We start from the raw sequence: 23,998 nt of genomic DNA, 5'->3' as shown, positions 1-23,998 counted from the left end.
GCCCAAAAAACATCAGCCTCCTGATGACGAACTGGCTGAATTTCTACAGGAGGTGCCTGCTGATATCCCTCCACATATCTTTGTGGCCCACGATCTCCAGCAATCGGCATATTTGCCATTACTTGTGGTCCACTAACCTGTTGGAAAGGATTCATCAGCTGAGCTGCCGATGCTTGATTCTGGAAACTAGCTTGCATATGACCTTGTTGAATCCCTGCAACCTGTTGATTTTGCTGAACTGTATGTTGAACGGGTAACTGTCCTGACCAACCATTACTAGAACTCATCGGTATAAAACTTGCCGATGGCTAGTAATTTGCTAACATTGTTGGATAATTATAACCAGCTTGAGGCATGAAATGAACCCTAGTTTGACTCATAACAGGGGCTTTCTGCTGCATTGGCAGTAAGCTTACCGATGGATTTGAAGTGGGTGTTTGAACCAAAGGCATCTGGAAACCTCCTGGAGTTGGTTGCATAGTAGTTACTGTGGCATATTGAGGCACTTGGGCCATCGGCGAAACAGCCGATGGTATAGGAGCTTTTCCTACTGCGTCAAATACTTGAGGTAACCCAGGATTGAAAGCAGATGACTCCGGAGGCATACCATATCCCCACCAATTAGCAGGAATTTGGCTATTCTGAGACACAGGGCCTGACATAGCTGATGCCGCTAGATCTGTATTAAGCTGAACTCGTCCTACCGGATCTGATCGTATCGGTGTAGATTGAATATTAGGTAAGCCTGTCGATACTGGAGGAGAAGTAACTTCTGTACCCACAACGGCCGAGGGAGCCGATGGAGTATTAACAGATACCAGCTCTGGTTGATGATAGGCAGGCCCAACATAATGCGGTGCCGTTTGTCCTTCTTTGAGAGTTTGAACCACATCATTATGAACAGTATTGGACAACACATTGGAATGATTAATTAAAGCATGATTTACTGCAGAATTAACCATTTCTTGAAGTTTACCAGGATTGGAGTCAAAGGTAACCTGCCGAGGCAACGGCAAATCTTGCTTCTGGATGACTTGTCCACTCTTGTTCAGGCTAAACGATTTCAGACAAAGCTGCCTGTATTCTTCTATAGCTTTTTCCATAGCCTGCCTCTACTCTTCCTTAAGATCTTCTTCTGATACCGCGATAATGTTCTCTGAATTGATCTCAGAATTGAACATATTGATCGGATTGATTTGTCCCACCGGGCGTGCCAAAAGATGTGTTGATGCAAAAGTGGATCTGCAAACACAAAGGGCTAATACCCGAATCGATATCCAAAGCGTGCCAGTCGATTTGACCTGTTAATCGACAAGGATGAAGATACGAGCACTTTGGTCCTAACAACAGCGATACGCCCGGAAGTCATGGCCAAGAGGTACTCACGCAGAACTCGAGAATCGCCGAAGGTTGCACTGCGATGCAACTCGCCGAATCAATGAGAACTCGTAAAAAGAAAAATGTGCAAATTGACGAAGTCGCCGAAAAGTAAGTAGATGCAAATAGGAGTAAAAATTGGTTTTGATATTGATTGATATATCTTTTACATTGCCCTTCAATCTATATTTATACCCTGATCTAAAGAGACATAACCAAACATAACTAGGACACCAAATCCATACCTAAGGAAATACGTGACTCTTACATGAATCATACTCTAATAAATACAGAAAAGGAAATCAACTCCTATCTATTTTCCTGTCTACCTCAATTACGATGGAGATCTCACCGACCTCCTTTCCATCGGCATACTTCCTGTTTCATCGGCAGTAGTCTTCAAGCCTTTCTTCATCGGCATCGACAATAACACCTCCAACCTCATCGGCAACGCCCGAGTCTAAATCAACCTTTCCATCGACCACCACCAGTCATCGGCAACCATCTTTACAAGCTAACTCTCATTGGTTGTCAACGTATACAGTAACTTTCCTCCTGCCGATTAGTCCACTTCGATCATTTTGACTCGTGCCAAAAACGGTGTCAACAAACCTTAACATTGATAAAATTAAACTAATATCTTCCTCCAAACCATAGCCCATAGTTCCCAAACATAATTTTTCTCCCAACCTTAACTCCCATTCATAATATTTCAATCAACCATTCAAATGAAAATATAAAGTGCGTCATTACCTTGAACGAGGCCGAGGAGGGAGGGAGGCGGCCAGGGAATGGAAGGGAAGGGAGGGAGGGAGGCGGCAACAGAGGGCCGGGCGCCGATAGCACTTGGGAGTGGCAGGAGGGCACGGCGCGGAAGTCACCAACCGTGTTAAGGCAGACAAGAGGAGGGCGGCTTGTGGGCGATATTTACCTAGGACTGCCACGCCATGAGGGATGGCACGGCGGCATCACGCCAAGATCTGTGGCGCGGCAGACCTTGCCACATCACCGGTCAGCGCCACATCATCCCTCTCGCCACGCCACCATGCATGGCCGTGGCACAGGCGTTTCGCCAGCACCAGGGAAATAGACACGGCCAAAAGTATTAGTTTTGAAAAAAATAGTGTTAGATTTAAAATTAGTTTATAAAAAGTAGTTAAAAATAAAAAAAAATCGCTCTGGCTACCCTGTCCTCGTTTCGTTTGGTTCCTTCACCGGCATCGGCCGCTTCTTCCTAACTGCCTATGCCTCTCCGTCGCATACAGCGCCTTCTCTATAGGGTCGTGACGATGTCTAGAGGGTGCTCTGGAGAGTGGTGCAGATCTGTGGGAGCGGTGGCCTGTGCCATCCCTCATGGTTGGAGGGCCCCTGTCTGCACAATAAATAGAGGTGCGGGTCAGCGGCTCAAGTTACAAGGTTCGCCTAAGCTATAGTTCCCCACCGACACCTAAACCCTAATCCGATCTAGAGGGGCGTAGCTAGTGACAGGAAGCCACCAGCCACGCCACCTCTGCATCTACACCGAAGGGCTCCCATGATGTCCGGACTGCACTGCGCCGCCACCGGTCTTCACCGCTGGTCGCCACTACTCATCACCATCCTCTTCCCCAACCGTCGCTACCCTAGTGCAGACATGACTCCATAGCGGACGCTGAGCAGATCCTCCTCTATGGTACCAAGTTCGACATGTTCCTCCACTCCTCCCTCTAATCTCTGTCTAGAACATGCATTAGGACATGCTACACATTCAACAACAAGTACCTGGCTAGATCTATGCGTGATCCTATAGTCTAACAATGGTATCAAAGACAGGTTTTCTAGAGTTTTAGATCTAGAATGGGTGAACGATAAAACATAGAGGAGATCCATTCAGATCTGAGAAAAGAAGAGGGTTTTCCTAACCCTAACCCTAACTGGGTAAAAGAAAGAAGAAGAACAGTGAAACCCTAACCCAAACCAAACCCTAATTTTGACCCTAATCCCATCCCCAACCCTAAATCTCATAGATCCAAAAAGAAAAGGTAGAAATTGGATAGATCCAAGAAGAAAAGAAGAAAAATCCAATCAAAGAAGAAATAGGGAAGGGGAAACGGCAAACTTCACCACTATACCGTGCTGCTGCCTTGTCGGCTCGCGAGAAGGAGGGGAGAGCTATCGGGCGCATGCTCATAGGGCTGAGAGAAAGAAGGTGGAGAAGAGGCCGGGAGATCTAGAGTTTTGGGTTTTTAGGAGCTCCTCACCGTGGGGATCAGGGCACCGCCGCTAGTCCGCTCGACGGCAGCGTGCTCACCCGCGTGGGAAGCGCGCGCTCCTGGTGAGGGGGCCTGGCAATGGCGCCATGGTCTATCCATTTTCGCTCGATCGCCCATCGCTGCTGGTGCGCTGAGGAAGAAGGAGCGAGGCAAAGAGAGAGAGAGGAAGGAAGAGAATGGGGTTTGGGTTTTCAGGGGGCCACTGCCAGTCGCCATTTTGTTCGACCGACTGGGCGTGCAGCAGTCCGATGCATATGAGCGGCCAAGATCGATCGGGCCGTCTCGTGGCCCAGGCGGGCGCATGCGGCCACGGCACTTTGCCGGCCCAGGCCCACGTTGCGGCCTGGGTGCTGCGAGCACCGCGCAGAGCAGTGGGCCGAGCCGGTTTTGGCCAGTTTGGGTCGAGAAAGGAAGAGCAAGAGCTCGGTATCGTATTTTTCTTTTTCCAGGAAAATTGAAAAGTGGAAATTGGCTCAAAAGAAAATAGAAAAAGTATTTTTTCCCTATGGGTAAAAATTCAAGAAAATGGGTTCATTTTTCTGCTGCGTATTTAAAGATGTTATTTTCATTATTAAATTCAAACCAACGGAAGAATTTAATTTTGAAAATGGATATGTTTTTAATTGATTATAATATTGTTATTATTCTGAACCAACGTTGATTAATGACAATATTATGATGTTATTTATGATGAGTTTTGTCATGCATTAATTCTATTTCTGCCCAACGGTGATGTAGAATTAGTGTAGAGGACAATTGTATGTTTTAATTTTGACCAACGTTGGAACTAAGACATGCAATTGTTATTATTATGTTTATGTTCTCACTCTATATGAATTGTGTTTTCAGGCGGATACAACTTAATGGGTTGTATCAAAGAGATCCCCACTCTTAAATGTGATAACTACACGGAGTGGAAAAAAGATTGACCTGGCCATTCATCTTGGCTGAGGTGGACTGGGTAGTCACCTCACCGTGTCCCACTGAGCCTGTGGCACCGGTGAGGGAGACAAATGAGGTTGATGCCGCTTGGGCAACAAGAGAGAGAGAGAGAGATTTTGTATCCCAAAGGATGTCCTATGACCTTGAGCATAGAAAGTGGGTCACTGCCAACAAGAAATGTATGGCTGTGATAAAGAACACGATTGAGCCTGCAATTGTGGGCTCAATCCCAGAGTGTGACACTATCACCAAGTACCTCGAAAGAATAAAGAGTCAGTTCACTAGCTCTTCAAAGACATATGCTACCCAGCTGATAAAGCAGCTAGTGCCAGAGAGGTACTCTGAATTGGTAGGCATAAGAGAGCACATACTAAGGATGAGCAATTTGGCATCCAAGCTAAAACCAATGGATCTGGCTCTCAAGGAAGAGTTTCTTATCCATCTGAATTTTTGCTTCCTTGCCAAAAGAGTTTGACACTTTTGTTGTCAACTACAATATACATCCCAAGAAGTGGGCCATGGAGAGGCTCATGGCTATGTGTGTACAAGAGGAGGAGAGAATGAAAGCTGCCAATGGTGGCACTATCAATTATCTTAAAGACAACAAGAAAAAGAATACTAATCCTAACTCCTCCTCAAAGTCAAAGGGAAAGGGTCCCATGCTACATCTGCCTCAGCAAAACAAGTTCATAGTAGAGAAAGACCTAGTGTCTCTATTGCAAGAAGACTGGGACATTATAAGAAAGATTGTCTCGATTACTTAAAGATGATCATGGCAAAGAAAGGTGAGAACATTATTACGTTCATAAATGAATCCCTATATGTACAGTATTCGAAATCTACTTGGTGGATTGACTCAGGTGCAACTGCTCATGTTGCTAATTCTTTATAGGGATTCTGTTCAATGAGGACTACGCAAAGAAGCGAAAGACATGTTAAAGTTGCAAATGGAGTCCGAATAGATGTTGAAGCCATTGACGATCTTTCTCTAGAGCTTGCTGATGGTTTCAAACTTTTACTGAGAGATGTACTTTATGTTCCCTCCCTATAGAGAAACTTGATTAGTGTTTCATGCTTGGACAATGATGGATATGATTGCCATTTTCGAAATGGCAAATGTAAGATAACATTTAATAATGCATGTGTTGGTCTTGCTATCTTACAAAATGAGCTTTATTTGTTATCACTACATGATGATGTGAATGTTGTATGTGATGATGGGAACATTGCATGCGACAATGAGAATGTATCCTCGTCTGCGGATGTAAACATAAAACAAAAGGGAGCTCACGATGCGTTGTCGAAATTATGGCACTGTCAGTTTAGGCCATATTTCGAGGGGAGAATAGAAAGACTAGTTAAGAATGATATTCTTCCTCCATTAGAGCTCTCAGGTTTAGAACAATGCATAGAATGCATAAAAGGAAAGTATGTAAAGAAAATTAAGAAAGATGCCAAACGAAGCGTAGGAATTCTATAGATTATTCACATAGACATCTGTGGTCCATTTCCTATAAAGAGTATGGATGGTTATGATTCATTCATAACATTCACAGATGATTACTCCTAGTTATGGCTACATTTATCCAATCAAAGAAAGAACAGAAGCATTGGATAAATTTAAGATATTTAAGGCAAAAGTTAAAAACCAACACAATTTAAAGATTAAAATAGTCAGGTCCGACCATAGGGGGGAGTACTACGGTTGGCATACCCCATATGGCCAAGTTCCTGGACCTTTTATAAGGTTCTTACAGGAGAATGACATAGTAGCCCAGTATTCTACACCGAGCAAACCTTAGCAGAATGGAGTAGCTGAAAGACACAATCACACCTTGATGGATATGGTGCGCAGTATGATAAGTTACTCCACCTTACCGTTGAGCCTGTGGATGGAGGCATTAAAAACCACCATTCATGTTCTCAATAGAGTACCAAGTAAGTCGATGCCTAAAACACCGTATGAGTTGTGGACAGGAAGAGTACCCTCACTAAACCACTTATGTGCTGGGGGAGTCCTGCTAAGGCTAAAGTATTTAACCCAAACATTGGGAAGCTAGAACCCAAAATAGTGAGTTGCCATTTCATTGGCTATCCAGAAAAGTCAAAAGGTTTTTGTTTCTACTATCCAAACAAACATACAAAGTTTGTGGAAACGAGACACGCTATCTTCCTAGAGGATGAAATGATGAGGGGGAGCATGGTAGCTCGAGAAATTGACCTTGAAGAGAAGCAGGGTGTATGCGCCCACTCTGATGATTCATGAGCCATTTTTCTCACTACCTATTGTCGCTTGCACCGATAGAGCAAGATACTGTGGTGCCAGCACCTATTGTTATTCTGCCTGTGGCAACAATGTATGACGATGAGGAACCTATTCTTCCGGTGCCTATAGAACCTATTGCCACATATGAGGGGGAGCAACAACAGCCTCAAACAGAAGATGTGCCAAATGTGGAGGCCCCTAGAAGGTCTCAAAGAGTTAGAAAATCAGCTATTCCTGTTAACTATGAAGTATACAACACTGAGGAATTTCAAATAGAGGATGATCCTACCTCATTTGAAGAAGCCATGAGAAGTGATCATTCATCAAAGTGGCTTGAGGCCATAGGAAGATGAAATGAAATCTATGAATGCCAATAAAGTTTGAGACTTGGAAATAATTCCTAAAGAAGCCAAAACAGTAGGTTGTAAATGGGCCTACAAAACCAAACTTGACTCTCAAGGGAATATAGAGAGATATAAAACACGACTCGTGGCAAAAGGCTTTACGCAAAGAGAAGGGATTGATTACACTGAGACCTTTTCTCCTAGTCTTATGTAAAGATTCCTTCAGAATCATAATGGCATTAGTGGCACATTACGATTTAGAATTACATCAGATGGATGTAAAGATGGCATTTCTTAACGGAGACTTGGAGGAAAATATTTACATGGAACAACCGAAAGGTTTTGTCATGGAAGGAAAAGAACAAAAGGGATGCCGCCTAAAGAAATCCATTTATGGATTAAAACAAGCTTCAAGATAGTGGTACTTGAAGTTTGATCAGACAATAAGGAATTTTGGGTTTAAAGATAATATTGAGGACAATTATGTCTATGCAAAGTTTAAGAATGGAAGTTTATCTTCTTTGTCCTGTATGTGGACGACATCTATTGCTAGTAGTGATGTCAGTCTACTGCTGAAGACAAAGAAGGTTTTGTCCTCAAAATTTGAAATGAAAGATCTTGGTGAAGCCTCATTCGTTCTAGGGATTAAGATTCCCCGAGATAGAAGTAAAGGGGTATTAAGGCCCTGTTTGGTTGAGCTGTGGCTGTGGAAAAAAGCTGCTGTGGGCTGTGAGCTGTGGGAAAGCTGCTGTGGGCTGTGAGCTGTAGAAAAGCTGAAAGCTGTTTGGTTAAACAAGTATAAAATATACCTTCTATCTTTATCTCTCTTGAAACAACTATGGAAGAGCTTTTTATTCCACCAATTTTGAAAAGCAGAAAGCCAAAAGCCAAAAGCAGGGTCAAACCAGCTTTCAAAAATGTACTACGGAAAAGCAGCTACTTCTGAAAAAGCAGCCTCCAAAAACAACCCCTTTGGTTGAGCTTTTGGCTTTTGGGGCCAAAAGCCAAAGCCAAAAGCCCAACCAAACAGGGCCTAAGACTGTCACAAAAGGCATACGTAGAAAAAATCTTAAAGAAATTCAGTATGCACAAATGTAGTCCCTCACCTACTCCTATAGTCAAGGGCGATAGATATGGGGATTTTCAATGCCCCAGGAACCAATATGAGATCGATCAAATGAAAGCGGTTCCATATGCTTCAGCTGTCGGAAGCTTGCAATATGCTCAAGTATGTACGCGCCCTGACTTGGCATTTGTTACCGGGTTACTTGGTAGATTCCTAGAGCAATCCTGGAACATAACACTAGAAATTAGTAAAGAATGTCTTGTGTTATTTGCAAGGAACGAAAGGCCTCATGATGACGTATAGAAGATCTGATTCACTCCATATAGTGGGATATTCAGATTCTGATTATGTGAGAGATGATAGAAAATCCACGTCTGGATATGTATTCACTCTTCGTAGGGGGAGCTATTTCATGGAAAAGATCAAAGCAAACCGTCACTACATCGTCCACAATGTATGTCGAGTTTGTAGCGTGTTATGAGGCAATGGGGCAGGTGAACTGGCTAAAGAAGTTCATACCCGGTTTGAAGGTGGTTGACGACATCTATAGACCACTTAAGTTATACTACGATAATAATCCGGTAGTACAGTATGCTTCACAACAATAAGTCAAGTGGTGCTACCAAATATATTGACATAAAGTATTATGTTGTGAAAGATAAAGTCCGGGATCATGTCATAAGTCTTGAGCATACAAGTACCGAAAAGATGCTCGCGGATCCGCTTACAAAAGGCTTACCACCCAACGTGTTCAGAGAACATATAGCCGGCATGGGTTTAAAGGAAAGCCTATAATTTCTGGACAAAAGAAGACCCAAAGTTAAGTATCTATTTCAGAACAGAGTGGTGTGTTGTAGCTGTTAAATCTATCAGGAATTGACCGTGACGATGAAACATACTCTACGCGCTACTCTATAATGGAATGAACAAAAGTAAATGATATGAAATTGAAAGATAGTAGGAGATCAAGGGAGAGATTGTAAGATTGATCTCAATCTCAAACTGGGTCCAACGGCCTAGTTGGGCCTTTGATCCGTGCCCTGATCGGGGGCACCCAGCCCACTATGGCTGGAGGGCCCCTGTCACACTACGCAATAAATAGAGGTGAGGGCCGGTGGCTCAAGTTACGAGGTTCGCCTGAGCTATAGTTCTCCACCGACACCTAAACCCTAATCCGATCTAGAGGGGCGCAGCCAGTGACGGAAAGCCACCAGCCGCGCCGCCTCTGCATCTACACCGAAGGGCTCCCACGACGTCGGATTGCACTGCGCCGCCACCGGTCTTCATCGCCGGTCGCCACTGCGCATCACCATCCTCTTCCCCAACCGTCGCTGTCCTAGCGCAGACATCGACTCCATGGCGGACGTGAGCGGATCCTCCTCTGCGGCTGTCAGGTTCGACACGTTCCTCCACTCCTCCCTCTAATCTCTGTCTAAAACATGTACTAGGATATGCTACACATTCAACAGTAAATACCCTGCTAGATCTATGCATGATCCTATAGTCTAACAGTGGGTTGCCAGTATGCGTCGGTGGTGTTCGAGAGGGCGGGAGACGGGACACCTGTCTACGGTGTTGAGGTCGATGTGCCCTGCTTTGGCGCCGTCGTCGCCTCCCGTAGTTTTTTCTTTCGGGCACCCCAAGAAAAATTTTCTGCTCCAGGCTACGAGCAAGCTGCTTTGCAGGCAATAGCTTTTTTACAGAAACTGTATGGGTTCGTCGTGGTCGATTACAATTTTCAGAGTGCTGTACAGTCGGGTTGCACGCGATGCCGTGGCTGTTGCTGCTACGGCTACTGGGATTTTAAGTAGGATAGGTGTAGAACGAAAGGGCCTGGCTATGCAGTCTGCATACTTGATGAAGGATGTATCCTTACTTAGTCTTCTTGTTTAATTCTTTTTGGTACCCTGGAGTAGTGTACGGGCTAGCCAATTCTTCGCTACGCAGGCTGATGAGATTAATGGGTTGTATGGTTTACTGGTACACAGAGACCTGTAATGTTGTTCTGTTCCGCATGCTGTGTTCCAGTCACTTCCCTGCTTTCTGAGGAGGCCGGATGGCGCCAGGTGTTCTTCTGCCTTGCGTCGACCCAGCTGGTGAAGGAGCATGTATGTCATCTTGAGTGTTGTTTTCACAGAATGAGCTCTGAATGACCTCTCTGCTGCTGTGACGACATAGTCCATTGATTGATCCTTGTTCTGTTATGCCTAGCTTCTTCCCGGTCTGCGAGCACGGTTAGAACTTCCCGTGGTGCTAGGAAGCAATGTAGGTGTTCTGTGAAACTCTTTAGATGTGCAGGTGGCCCTGTGTCACTCCAGAGGGTTCATGGTTGGTTGTCCTTTTGTTGTAGCGGCCAGTGCATACCACGTGCCGGTTAGTCTCTCTCCTGCCGAGTGTCGTCGTAAGCGAAAGAGATATCTAGACCAGCGGAAAATGGTTGAGCGGAGGAGATATTTAGAGCAGCCTCTGCTGGGCTCGACAGGTGTTGCCTCTTTCCTTGTGCTTTGTACGCTCCATTTATCTCTGAATTTATAGAACTCCTTTGTGGTGCCTGTGTGCTCTATGCTAGGCTCTGTTAGTGCCTGTGATACAGCTTTGGGGTGTGGTCGCTTCACTCAAGAATTCGTTGATGCGTTGAAAGGTTTGTTTGTTGTAGCTGTCCGCTTCGGATTGCTGATTGTTTTAGTTACGTCTTCAAAGTGTTGCTGATTGTGTGTTCCTCTCTTGGTCTTGTGCTTTCTACGTGGCTCTGTTGGCTTCTGGACGGTGGGTAGCTTCGTATTCTGGACGTTCGGATTATGGACTTCCAGAATATGAATGTAGATATTGCCATGCGACCTTCTGGCTCCGTGAATGTGCTAGGGGACAATCAAGCGTGAGAAACGGTAACATTGTTTACAACAGATGTTGTAAGGGTGGTAAGATTGTGATACCTCCGTTTAGGGAGCGCCTGAACCCCTAGCTTCTTTGGCCAGATTTGATGGTGATGCTCGGTGTAAACGATTCCTAAAAAATATACGCCAATACAATTGTTTGTTTGCTTTCACTTCGATGGGTGCAAATATAGATATCTGGCCAAATTCACCATCGTATAGGATCCCTTCTTCCAGACCATGGCAATCCCCTGAAGTTCATCCAGCTGTACATATATGATACAACAAAGGAGGTGAGGAATAGACTGCATGCTCTTCACCTAGGCGAACGCCCTAACGAACCTATAGAGCCGCCTGTTATTGAGGAGTTGATGAAGATGCTAGACAACCACAATCCATTGTCTAAACAATTTGGATTGGCAAGAGACCGGCTGGAAGAAAATGGTAATGAGGAATTCATAGTCAGGATCGTAGGGGCAAGAGAGGGAGACCCAGTTCAGTATAATCTTCCCACTGTTGACCAGCTTGCCATGCTTGTTGTTGGTGATTTTTCCTTGGACACCTTTCAGCGAGATATAGTGGTACAGGCTAGAACTGGTCGGTTGCAGCATATTTCCTCCCTGCACCCTGCTTATATGGCACTGCAGTACCCTCTTCTATTTCCTTATATGGTGAGCGCGGTTATCAGGTGGGTGTAGTCTATTCTGGTGTTGACGTCGGCGGCGATAATGCTAGGGTTAAAATAACTATCCAAGTTCCAAGACTATTTCCGCTATGCATTTCACTATAGAAAAAACCAGCCAAACCCCTTCCTATGCTACGGTTCCTTGTCTACTCAGGCTAAAGTTGATGCGCGTGCTTCTGTTGATGAAAATAGGCTCTGGTATGTACTAAACAATCAGAGTAAGCTGCGTGTTGAAAGCCTACAGGGCATAGTCGACGCTGTCGATGGAGGTTGTGTGGATGGGGCCGAGATTGGTAAGAAAACGGTGCTGCCAGCTTCCCATACCGGCGGCAGGCGCTACATGATCCAAAATTACCATGATGGGATCGCAATCTGTAGAACATATGGACCACCTGACTTTTTCACTACGTTCACCTGTAATCCAAAGTGGCCAGAGATTGCGGGGGCCCTGTCCTTTGAGCCTTGTGAGAAACCAACTGATAGAGCGGATATAGTGGTTAGAGTGTACAATATGAAGCTTGATGATACCACTGTCTGTGATAGAACTGCTCATTCTTGTTTTAAGATCACGTGTGACCTAGATGATACCACTGTCTGTGATATCAAACGTGGTTTGATGCTTTGTGAGCTGCTTGAGGAAACATCGTTAGTCATTTGGCATGAGGCTTTGATGACGCACCGTCATGCATTCAAGGCTTTAGATAGAACCCTGCGAGATTTTATATCATGCAAGACAGAGGGTGCGGACAATTTAATTTTTGGCGTTTATTTTCCCGTTCTGTTCTCGCTGGTAGTTGCGCCTGTTTACTATTAGCGTTAAGAAGCCTGTGAATGTGGTAAGTATTGCTGCTCAGCTGCTGTGGTTCTGTGGTGTACACATGTGCTTGTCTTATTGGTTTCCACTACTATAATGTGCAGATCTGTTGTGATGGCTTTTGACCTGCTGCCTACTCTGCGTCCTCGGCAGTGGCGCTCAACCATTTGTGTTCGTGTGTGCCGGAAGTGGGAGTATCGTGGTGGAACTGACGATGGCCCGATACAGCATGTCGACCTCGTGCTTCTTGATGAAAAGGTCCATACCTCTGTCCTATCCTTTGTGTTCTTTATTTCACTACTGTTGTTGATGTCCTAGATGTATTGCCTGTGCTATTTGCCTCTAATCCATGTGCAGACCACTGATATGTTTGCACCGTCTTTCTTCTAGGGTAATAGCATGTATGGTGAGATCCCACAACCCAGTCGCGCCACGGATCAGGGCGTGGCACGCCAAAGTCGGTGGCGCGGCAGGGCCTGCCACGTCAACGGTTCCCCGAATCCGGTCGTCGCCACGTCAGCCCGCTGTGGCCGCGCCAGGGACAATAGGCGCAGGCCAAAAGTGTTAGTTTTTTTAAAAAAAAATCGACCAGTGTTAAATTTAAAATTAGTTATCAAAAAGTATTAAAATTAAAAAAAATACTCTCAAGACAGCTACAAGTGGTACCACATATCCACCAGAGGTGGCAAGGATTGTTTCACTGAGGTTCACTTTTGCGGTTGCTCTCACTCAACAAAGCTACTATCGACGTCAAAAGACTTATCAAGTTGCCTCAGTGGTTACGGCCTATGGTCGCCAGCCTGCTGCTGCTACCCCTGTGAAAAATCAGAATGCTGAACACTCTGACAGTGGTGGCGATAATCAAAATACCTCTCAGAACACTTCTCAAGATGTTGAGGAGGTGTCAGATGTTGCCCTTTCTTCACCGCTCCTTACAGATGTGAGTTCTGTCTTTGTTTTCTACACATACCAGTCCCTACATACATCACCATCATGCCTTGCTGATAAACTTCCAATTCATCCATCTTGCAGACCACTCCTCCACCTGCTATCATCGGGGAGCCACCATCGGTAAAGAGCAAACTCTGGTAATATATCTACTCATTTGAACTATACACATAGATAACTCCGCTGGAAAAAAAATAGAATTCCTTTATGTTTCTGGCCGCAACTTGCTGATCTGAACTCCATTGTTTAGTCACTCCAAGTCTGCGTACCTTTAATATATTCGATCATCATACTGCCCTACTGTGTTTGTCTACAGTGATGCTTCTGGAAAGGCGGCTAATCCTTCTTCGAGAAAGAGGTTGACCTTTTCTGATGAAACTCCTGATCAGGTACCTAGCATATCTGAAGCCACTGCCTATCCATCGTCCCTCCATACTTTCTAAATATCTCCTCTTATCTGTCTGCATAGTGCATATACACAGCTGCCAGACAAGGATTCTGAAGAAAAGGGGACCCCTACAGCTGAAGTAGACGACAATACCACGGTCGCCGCACAGAACAGGTATACGCCAAACTGGTTTCTCAATCCTGTTGTTTTCAGGTGCTTACGCAGTCATCTAGATTGTTGTTTCTTATCACCTATCTTCCTGCAGTGATGCAGTCGGAAAGGATGCCACTCCTGAAAAGAAACGTTCTCGTGGAGAGCAGCCTTTAGTTCAGGAGAGTGGGTAGGCAAGGTATAATCTGCCCCTTCTATTTCGGCCTAGATCTCTGCTGTGTACGCTTTGCGCTTCTCTGATTAGGCGTTGTGCCATGCAGCTTGTCCATGCTAGTCTGAATCTTTTGGTTGGATGGCCTTGCCCCATTCTGGCATCCAGTGGAGACTTAGCCTGCTTTTGATGGTCTGCTGTCTTCCGTGCTGGGAACTCAGCTTCGTGATGGAGTTCCACGCTGAAGACTGACACCAAGTGATGTATGTTGCAGCCGTGTCTCGGTTTCTAAGCTTGAAGAACTCCTTGTCTCACCCGGCCATACAGTAAGGCCTCTATATGTAATATGCGTAGTTCAGCAGCTCGATGTTGCCCTGCAGCAACGGCAACTTGGTGACACCGTTGGATGACAGCGTCCCACGAGAAACAAACTCGCGAACAACACTATGTGTGGTGGAAAACTATTATGGACCCCGCTATTTGGTCTCTGTCGCTAGCTGCTTCACGCACTCAGCGATGATTTAGCTTATTTCGTCAGTGTATTCCTGTCCGTGGATGCCTGATCATCCTGCTGGTTCTGATGCTGCTGTGTTTTTCTCGGGCTGAGTTAAGCGCCTTGCACGTCGTCCATTCAAAAAAAAAAAAAACAAAATTCGACCTATGGGGCGCAGCCTACACGGCCGTATACGAATTGACGCTGGTAAATAATACTGTTTCCCTCCTAAGACAACAAAAAAAAGAAAAAAAACAAAGACACCGGTTTGGCCTTGACACAAGAGACAGTACCGCCAAACGAGACGAGCCAATGGCTCCTGGACAGCGGCCACGCCCCGCAGAGCTATCCGAGGTAAAGTACCCTGCAGTGCTACACCACACACACCGTCTTCCTCCCCAGTCTCCACCTCTTACCAACGGCGTCGCTCTCAACCTCTTACCTGCAGCGTCCGCCTCCCTCTCCTTCCTGCGGTTTCCATGGAGCCTGCTGCCATCCCTTCTGGTGAGGACTTCCCCGAGGACGAAGACATGCTGCCAAAGGTACCGGATCCGGCGCCATTTTGCTTCACACCTGCACCTCTGCGTTGCTCATTCTTTTACCTAGATCTAACTTTTCCCTGATGAGCCGCTGCCTATTCTGCTTCTCTTCCCGTTGTCCAGGTCCCATCGGTTCTTCGTGTGGACAAGCAGGAGATCTTTGCTCTCGCAGCAAAGGAGCTGAAGCTAACTATCCAGGAACAAAAAACGGTTGAGATCAACGATGACATGTACCTGACCAAGATAAAAATTGGCAATGTGTTATCCAAAGAATCACATGAGAGAGAGACAAAAGAATTTTCTGGCAAATGTGCACCCACCAAAAAAATGCCGATTCAAAACGCATATGCTACTGCAGTGCAGTATCTTGAAGATGCAAGCATGGTCATTGTCGATGACCACAACGCTAGCAACGTTTCTCGGCTAAAAAAGGAGCTCTTTTGCTCCGACTCATGGCAATGCTGTTCGAATACAAAGCAAAAAAACTCAGCCATAGGCTTGCTACGAACAATGCAAAACTCCGAGACTTCCTATTGTCTTTTGACTCCTTCTATCATGATGCTTCGGCTAGCTTTGCGCTTCTTGATGCCACTAAAAATAACACACCACCGAGGAAGAGGGCACGCCATCAGAGCATCCAGCAAGCCGATAGCGAAGACGCCGCATTGATTGTTAGCAGGTTATCACACTCCTTGGTACACCTGCGTGGCGAGCTGCTCTCTCTTGTTAGCGATCAAGACCACGGCGACCTCCATCTTCACAAAGAGACCAACCAGCACATCGGACAAGGAATCAAATCAGTTCACACCTACCAAGTAGTTTAGTTATGCAGTCATTTTGTTTTGTTCGATCCACGCTAGCGTGGATGCCGTCTATCATGTATGCCCGTGTATGGACCTGTTGCCTTGGAAGTTTATTTGGAAACAATGAAGTTTTGTTGCTTTGTTAACGCTGTGGCTCATTGAAAAAATCATCGGCAAAAAAAAAAAAAACATGCCGCTTCTCATTGCTGGCACGGCCTGTTTGAGGCCCGCAGTTCCTTACGCCCGTGAAATACAAAAAAAAAAAAGGATGGGCCGGAACCTGCAGACGGGCCAGCCAAACGGCCAGTGGCCCACCGGACCATCGACCTCTGCCCACTCCAGTTGGACGCTCGGATCTTCTTCTGGCCAAAAAAACGAACGGCCAGATATCACCCTCGCCATCCTATATACACACCGCTCCCAGAGGCAAACCCTAGCCATCCCAATCGATCCATCGCTCCATTCCTCACTCCCCAGTTCCCGGCTTCGACGAACACAGGACCACTACGCGCTAGATCCACATCCCCTCCCCAGGACCACCCCCCCCCCCCCCCCCCCCCCCCCCCCCCCCCCCCCCTCAGCGTCGCCCAAATCAGGTTTGTTTGCTTTGCTTTGCTTCCTAATAAAAAACGATACGTCCCTGTAAAATGCGCCTAATCCGCGTACGTTTTTTTTTACCAGATCCAAGATATCTCCTTCCATCCTCTCGCCTGCTGAAAGAGACACCCAGGACCACAGGAACAAATGGCTCAAATTTTCTATTAACGGTACTAATACGTCATCGGTAGGAAAAAACAAAGCACACAGAGGTTGCATACACCCTTTATTATTGTAGGCTGCAAGTGCTGGCAGTGGCTTCCCGATCCTTGACTGGAGCGAGCAAAGAGAGGTGGCGGAGTCGCAGTTTGCCAACGCAGTTATCGCAACGGACCCCAACCCAAACACTGACATCCGACTTGCCATCGAGGACCAGTTCCAGTCACCCCAGGTCGTCCCTCTGACCATTGTGATTCAGTTTGCCACCCGCGATGAAAGGGACATAGTGGGGTCCTCTGAAATCATGTGGGGCCGCAATTTTGATATGCTGCTTACAACCTGGAACAATCGGCATGGGGGCAGAGTCATCGACTGGGGGATACCGCAGTAACCATAGACATCACAGGCTTCCCACCCCAGCTGCTTTCACACCATTGTGGTGTCCAGGCCTACGGTTTCTACAAGTCCAAAGGTATATGCCGTGTCGATGCCTACACGCTCAACGCAAGATCTATCCCGCAGTCTGGCCACATGGGACTCCAGTATCCCAAAAAACATGGCGTGTCCAATGTGGTATTTCCTGTCACAATGAAGACGTACCTTTTTTTCCCAAGCACCAGACCTTGAAGAAGAAACTGATGAAGATGATTGCCCTATCAATCCAGCCAGGTCCGAAGCATCCTTTGACACAGGTAATAGGCACATACCATGCACCTACTTCCTCTAACGTGTTTCTCTTATTCTTACCGAAATAGTTTTAACACTGCTCACTGATTTTGGTTCATCAGCCGTTCTTCGGCTAGGACAGGGAGGTCCTCGAGGAGGCTTATAGTTGACATTCATACCAAATAGTTGCTTTACTGCATGAGCCGTTATGTGGTCAAACTTTCACAACAGATTGCTACATTCCTACATGGTCAGCTATTTAATAGTGCTTCAACCTGTCATGCAGCCAATATGCGGCTTGAGCGTGCAAGATACCGCGGGCATGCATCAGATAGCGACTCCTCTTGCCACGCCGTGTCTTCCGACGAGCCTTTCTACCTGCCCAGAGGTACAAGCTATGCCCTCCTAGCAGCACATTGGCAGTAACGTTGCAGGCGCTCACCTTTGTACATGCACTTTACAGATTACTCGCCCGGCCGCAGCTTTGAGTCGGTTCGAAGCTGGAAGCTCTACTAACGCCATGAAGATCGATCGAAACTCGGCACCTGGCGCCGCTTCTTTTGCTGTGACTTTTGCCTCTCGCGGTGTGCTATCCTGGACCCTCCTAGGCACCATATCTTATTAATGCAGCCGCCTACCTAGGACCTTGCTGTATAATTATGTGAAACCTGGACGCCTATCGTCGACCTGAACGCTAGAACTCCACCGTGTTATGTTTCAGTGATGTGTGTATGTATTGCTTTGCGAGACCTGGACACAAACATTTGCAGAGAGTGGCTATCCTTTGTAATGCTCTAGCTCATGTGTTTTATATGTAGTGTTTACGCACTTAGCATATGCCTAGTGAAGCGCGCGCCATGCGCAAATCACTAGTACATTTATCTGGCCAAGACAACCGCAAGGGGCCACCGGACACACCTAGGGAGAATACCTGAGGGTTGACTCAGACCAAGACCACGGACTCCGTGTAGCCAGACGCAGCCAACAATAATGAGGCATACCAGGATTTTTTTTTTGTCACAAGCAAAAAAAAAAAAAAAAAAGCTCAGTAGCCTTACGGGTTCTTCTCCTTACTGTATAGTGTATACCACCGGATGAACCTCTGCATCTTCCGTGGCCACATACGGGGAAACCATAAAATGTTCGAAGTCCAGCGCAAAATCAACTAATTTTGTGATGACAAACAATTGCAGGCATAGAATGAATCATATATATTTAGGTTCTCAAATAATGCGACCACTGAGTCAGTGTCTAGTAGGAGTAATCAACTGTGGATAGGCATAAAGATTTCCTGACAACTCCTGGATGAAGCAACGGGATTCAGATTACTGAAGTTTCAGATGATTGAGGTTCAAACCTTCATATAACGGCCTCCACAAAGGTAGCCCTCGTTTTCTCCCGATTGTAGGGACCCAATACCCATGGGAAATTGAGACAACAGGAAAATGACAGGGTGCAATATTTCACCCCAAAATTCCTATTTTGAGATGGAACTAGGAAAACATTAAATAAAATAAATATTTTTTTATATTTTATAAAAAAATTCAAGCTTTATTTTGTTGCTGATAGTTCAGAGAATGAAAATGTGGTTCTATAAAACTTTTACAAGTCATACTTTTCTATGCATTAATGTCTTTGAATTAGTTTTATTATGTGCAAAAAAATCAAAACAATTCAGTTAAGACACGAATAAGTTTTATTCTATTTTCAAAAATAAAGAATCAAAATTATGTTCTTTCTCAAAAAAAATAGTTCTAAAATTAAGTTCAACTTTGAGTTTGAAACGTTTTTAAAACTTATATGATTAAAAATATGTTTAGGAAATGGTTTCATAACAAAGTTTAACATGCTTTTTTTTAGAATTATAGGGCGATGCCCCTATCTTAGCATTAGCAAAGACACCATCAAAGTTTTTACAACATTCAGGTGGGATGCACCCATCCATACAGTTCATAGCGAAAACTCAAAGACTACTGATACGAACGACAGAAAACTTCGAAAAAACTCTCGGGCAGAATCAAAACATCCTCAGCGCTTGTTCACTTCTCCTGGTTGATCAGGCTAAACCAGGATCTCACCCTCCTTTCAGCGCCAGCCGCAGGAACGCCTGATAGCTTCTTCATCACTTCTGGTAGATCATGGTTCTCCCAGTTATGCGCCTGCTAGAACATAATGTTGTCCCATTTGTCACTTACTTGATCCATCCAGATATTCTTGTCGGTCTTGTAGCAGTATCTTTCAGCTTCTTCAACCTCATTGAGAACTCCTCTCTTTTCTTGTGGGCACAAAATGACCCAGGTCTGCAGCATAGCTGCAATTCTCTAGAGCAGTAGTCTCAAATCCACCCAAGGTTGCCCCTGAAAACAAATACTATCTCTGTCCAATAGCCCCCACAGGGCTGCAGCACAAAAGGAATTGCAGACTAATATCCTATTATTACTTAACCACATCTGACCAATTGACAGAAAATCCTGACCTACATCTCTGTCACAAACTTCAGACAGATAAATCCACATTTGCTTAGCTACTGCACAGTCAAAAAAGAGGTGTTGGACTGATTCAGCTTCTGTACAAAAAAGACAGGTCATATCATCCAATTTCTTCCTGATACTTAGGTTATCTCTAGTCAAAGTCTTATTTTTAGATAATAACCATAGAAAAAACTGAATTCTAGGTGGGATCTTAAGATGCCAATGATAGGACTAGATGTCCTACCGGTGTTACTGCGTAGGTTATAGGAGGGTACCGTTCGTCCCTCCATAGCCGATGCTGCTGGTCGGGGGCGGCTGGTGTGCCCTGGAGGACGCCGCGACCGCGGTTGCCGACGGTGTAGGGGTCGTGGCCATCGTGTAGATGGGCGGAGTCGTCGAGCCCATCGCCCACAACGGGATGGGAGACGACGAGGCTGGCCACCGCAGCAAGTGGAGGGGCACCCCCGTCCCGCTGGTTTGGGGCATGCCATAGGGGAAGATCGCCTGCAACTGCGACGGCTGTGGAGGTGGTGGTGGTGCCGGCTGTTGTGGAGGGGGAGGTGGTGGGATGAGGGCGGCCAGGGTCGCCTGCATGGCCGCCATGCCGCGGGCAATCGCAGCCACGTCGGCGGCCAAAGATTCTAACGTCAGGGGCGCTCCCGAGGATGCGGACGACAACCCCGACGCGGCCGACGGCGCTGGCGCTGATGGCAGGGACAGGGAGATGGAGGTGGACGGCGGCTACGTGGATGTGGATGGAGGACCTGACATCTCTGATACCAGGCTGATAGGACTAGATGCCCTACCGGTGTTACTGCGTAGGTTATAGGGGTGGAAGAGGGCAGGACGTGGTCTGTACTCTCGACGCCAGCGAGGGGCCGTGGCGGCGAGAGCGCGGCGGCTGCTGCTGCAGCCCTAGAATTCAGGCGGTGCTACAGTAGCGGTGGCACTGTTCACACGAGACACAGCAGGAGGCAGCTAGGGTTAGGAAATCCCGGCTGAAAGGATCAAGATGCCCAAGAGGGGGGGTGAATTGGGCTAATTCTAAATTTTCTTGCAATAATCAAATCCTACGGATAGCCCAATTAACCCCTTGTGCCTAGAAAAGTGTTTATATCAAACTAATGCACAACAACCTCTCAACCTAAGTTCCAAACTTACTCTAGCAAGCAATTCTTATGGAAGTAAAAACAAGTATTGAATTGCTCAAAGTAAATGCTCAAAGTAAGTGCTCAAAGTAAATAGAGAGAGAAAGGAACGCGGCGATGTTTTGCCGAGGTATCGGAGAGTCGCCACTCCCCACTAGTCCTCGTTGGAGCACCCGCGCAAGGGTGTAGCTCCCCCTTGATCCGCGCAAGGATCAAGTGCTCTCTACGGGTTGATTCTTCGACACTCCGTCGCGGCGAATCACCCAAAGCCGCTCACAACTTGAGTTGGGTCACCCACAAGCTCCGCCGGGTGAACACCAAACTCCCAATCACCACCAAACCGTCTAGGTGATGGCGATCACCAAGAGTAACAAGCACGAACTCTCACTTGACCACGCAAAGCCTAATGAGAAGATGGATGCACACTTTGCTCCTCTTGATTTGCTAGTGAGGCTACTCTCTTGGATTCTCAAATCACAAACACCTCACTAGGACCTTGCTCTTCTTGGCACTCACAAACGTGTTTCTCAGCTGTTGGAATGAGCAAAAGATGCTCCACTCACGAGTGGAGCTTCTATTTATAAGCCAGCCTGAAAAACGAACCGTTATGAGCTTCTGCGGGATGACCGGACGCTCCGGTCATGATGACCGGACGCTCCGGTCAGTTCAACCCGTGAACCAGTTTTCAAGTGATGACCGGACGCTGCCAGGGTCCGGTCAGTACCAACCGGACGCGTCCGGTCGCTCTTGGATGCTTATTGTAAACGACCGGACGCTAGATACACAGGGTCCGGTCACACTGAACGGACGCGTCCGGTCACTCTTTTCCAAGTCTGGACCCTTACTGGAGTCGACCGGACGCTGGCCCTCAGCGTCCGGTCACATGACCTTCCAGCGTCCGGTCACACCAGACTTGATCTTCATGGTCAAATGAACTGACCGGACCCTGCGGCCAGCGTCCGGTCGCACCGGAGCCAGCGTCCGGTCAGTATTTGACCCTCCATTCACTTCCAACTTCCGAACATATGTGAATGAAGTTTGCTCCAAAGGATCTTAGGCATTCATAGGAGCTACCTAGAGCTAGTTTTAACAAGTGTGCACCACACCTAACTCACTAGACTCAACTAGGTCAAGCTACCCGTTCATACCCCCCTTCATAGTACGGCCAAAGGAAAAACAAAGTCCTAAACTACTCTAAGTGTCTCTCCAACTTCAATCGACACTTAGAACTAGTTATCCTTAACCTTGTCGTCCATCCTTTGAAAACCGAAACGATTTCCATCGTAGGGGCATGACAACCTCGATTGCCCAATCGATCTCTATTACCATGACCTAACTTAATTGTCTCTGCAGAACACACGTTAGTCATAGTAATCTTGTATTGACATTAATCACCGAAATCCAACTAGGGGCCTAGATGCTTTCAATCTCCCCCTTTTTGGTGATTGATGACAATACCACCTCGAGTATGTTATGGAGTGAGGTTTTTTTGACGGGCTTAGTTCATATAAGCTTTTGTCAATAAGAACAAAAGAGTTAGTCACGCTTATATGACCCAAGCCAACACAATGTACTCAAAGAATATGAATTAAGCATGAGTACAAATAACAAAGCTCATTTGCTTCGAAGTGTAAACGCGGAAGCAAAAACAAATGAGCATTACACAGGTGATATGACATATAGATAAAGCAAAGTAGAAGTCACACATGTTAAATATCACAACCACGTAGATAGCACTATCATATATAAATAAGAGTATGCATGAAAGTAAACACACGAATGCATAAGTAATAGTGTATCACACAAATGAAACTCCAAAAGTATATAATAAGCTAATACTAGATAACTAGCTCCCCCTGAAACTCGCTCCCCCTAAGTCTACATACTCAAACCCTCTCCCCCTTTGGCGTCAAACACCAAAACCTAGGGGTCGGACGGCGGGGCTGCAGCGGACGAGTCGGGCGCTGAAGTACGTGGAGCAAGGTGGAACTGGGCGCCATCATCATCTGACCCTGAGCTCTAAACTGACTGACCCTCTGAAGCAGGAAGTGTCGCTGAAGTGGTCTGGATCTGAGCTGGTGCTGCCTGTGAAGCTGCAAGTATGTCTGTCGTAGGATCTGACGAGGCGACAGACGAGGGGAGCCTCTGAGTAGTCATGATAGCTAGAGCTGCTGTAGATGGACCGGCAGTATGCATGTGAGGTGGAGTAGGCATGCCGGTCAACTCACTAAATGATGCTCCAAGACTCCTGGAGACTGACGACTCAGGCACGAATAGTGAGGACGTCTGCTCTAGTGAGAAACCCGTGTGATAAGGAGTGAATTGCGGGGCTACACCAGGTGAAGCTAACCACTGGGACACCTGTACAGGAGGTGATGGAAACTGAGCTGGAGGTTGTCCCTGACTCTGAAGCCCGATAGGCTGTACTGCTGGAGTCGTCGAAGTGGTAGGAGGCTGTGCAAGCTGGGGCGAAGTCTGTGGCAGTGGGATCCCAATGGCTGTCACTACATGCTGCATGAATCCCATGAGCTACTGCTGCATAAGTAACTGCTGGTGCTGAAGGAGCTGCTGCTGCCGCTGAAACTCGTCCTGACGAGCCTGAAACTGTGCGAAGTTCGTAGCTGTCTCCTGTGCCTGTCGTGTCTGATCCTGCTGCATCCGCTCAAGAATAGCAATGAGAGCGGGGTCTGTCTGTGGAGCAGGTGGAGCAGAGCTAGAGCTACCTGCCTCTGCATCGTGTCTGCGTGGAGGCATCTGAGGTATAGGCTGGTAGTCATCGTCGGAGCTATCACTGTACTCACTCACCTCCTGCTGTGCCTCTAGCTCCACCTCCTCAGTGGCTGCA

General features: G+C 46.5%; 2 protein-coding genes and 1 long non-coding RNA gene across 5 annotated transcripts; 2 read left to right on the top strand and 1 right to left on the bottom strand.

The window, feature by feature from the left end:
* The first annotated feature begins 13,427 nt into the window (after positions 1 to 13,427).
* LOC136551658 (uncharacterized) lies at positions 13,428 to 14,778 on the top strand. 2 transcript variants are annotated; one of them, XR_010782648.1, is made up of 6 exons: positions 13,428 to 13,559; positions 13,652 to 13,707; positions 13,884 to 13,956; positions 14,037 to 14,129; positions 14,221 to 14,304; positions 14,387 to 14,778. XR_010782648.1 is itself a non-coding variant. In XM_066543208.1 (6 exons), exons 1-5 carry the CDS (start codon positions 13,450 to 13,452, stop codon positions 14,297 to 14,299), a joined length of 381 nt encoding a protein of 126 aa, XP_066399305.1. In that variant the 5' UTR covers positions 13,428 to 13,449; the 3' UTR covers positions 14,300 to 14,304; positions 14,387 to 14,778. The 2 variants fall into 2 exon arrangements, 1 of the variants encoding a protein (XP_066399305.1); XM_066543208.1 differs by having other exon boundaries at positions 13,652 to 13,690; positions 14,050 to 14,129.
* A 2,018-nt stretch (positions 14,779 to 16,796) lies between these two features.
* Positions 16,797 to 18,324, top strand: LOC136551657 (uncharacterized). Of its 2 annotated transcripts, XR_010782647.1 has the most exons (3): positions 16,797 to 17,560; positions 17,821 to 17,922; positions 17,998 to 18,324. It is a non-coding gene; the product is annotated as an uncharacterized lncRNA (long non-coding RNA). The 2 variants fall into 2 exon arrangements; XR_010782646.1 differs by having other exon boundaries at positions 16,797 to 17,922.
* Positions 18,325 to 20,266: 1,942 nt separating this feature from the next.
* LOC136548616 (uncharacterized) lies at positions 20,267 to 20,608 on the bottom strand. The gene has a single exon (XM_066540077.1). It carries the CDS (start codon positions 20,606 to 20,608, stop codon positions 20,267 to 20,269), a length of 342 nt encoding a protein of 113 aa, XP_066396174.1.
* Positions 20,609 to 23,998: the final 3,390 nt, after the last annotated feature.

The sequence above is a fragment of the Miscanthus floridulus genome, chromosome 4, assembly GCF_019320115.1.
Source record: "Miscanthus floridulus cultivar M001 chromosome 4, ASM1932011v1, whole genome shotgun sequence".
NCBI lineage: Eukaryota > Viridiplantae > Streptophyta > Magnoliopsida > Poales > Poaceae > Miscanthus > Miscanthus floridulus.
The sequence above is the reverse complement of the archived record's forward strand: the minus strand, read 5'-3'. Positions and strand labels throughout refer to the sequence as shown.

What these genes read in the sequence shown, in the direction of transcription:
- LOC136551658 (XM_066543208.1), top strand. Translation starts at nt 13,450, where the DNA reads ATGCTGAACACTCTGACAGTGGTGGCGATAATCAAAATACCTCTCAGA. An exon ending in CTTCACCGCTCCTTACAGAT is followed by an intron (nt 13,560 to 13,651) that starts GTGAGTTCTGTC and finishes TCCATCTTGCAG; the next exon opens with ACCACTCCTCCACCTGCTAT. An exon ending in CTGATGAAACTCCTGATCAG is followed by an intron (nt 13,957 to 14,049) that starts GTACCTAGCATA and finishes GCATATACACAG; the next exon opens with CTGCCAGACAAGGATTCTGA.
- LOC136548616 (XM_066540077.1), bottom strand. Translation starts at nt 20,608, where the DNA reads ATGGCGGCCATGCAGGCGACCCTGGCCGCCCTCATCCCACCACCTCCC.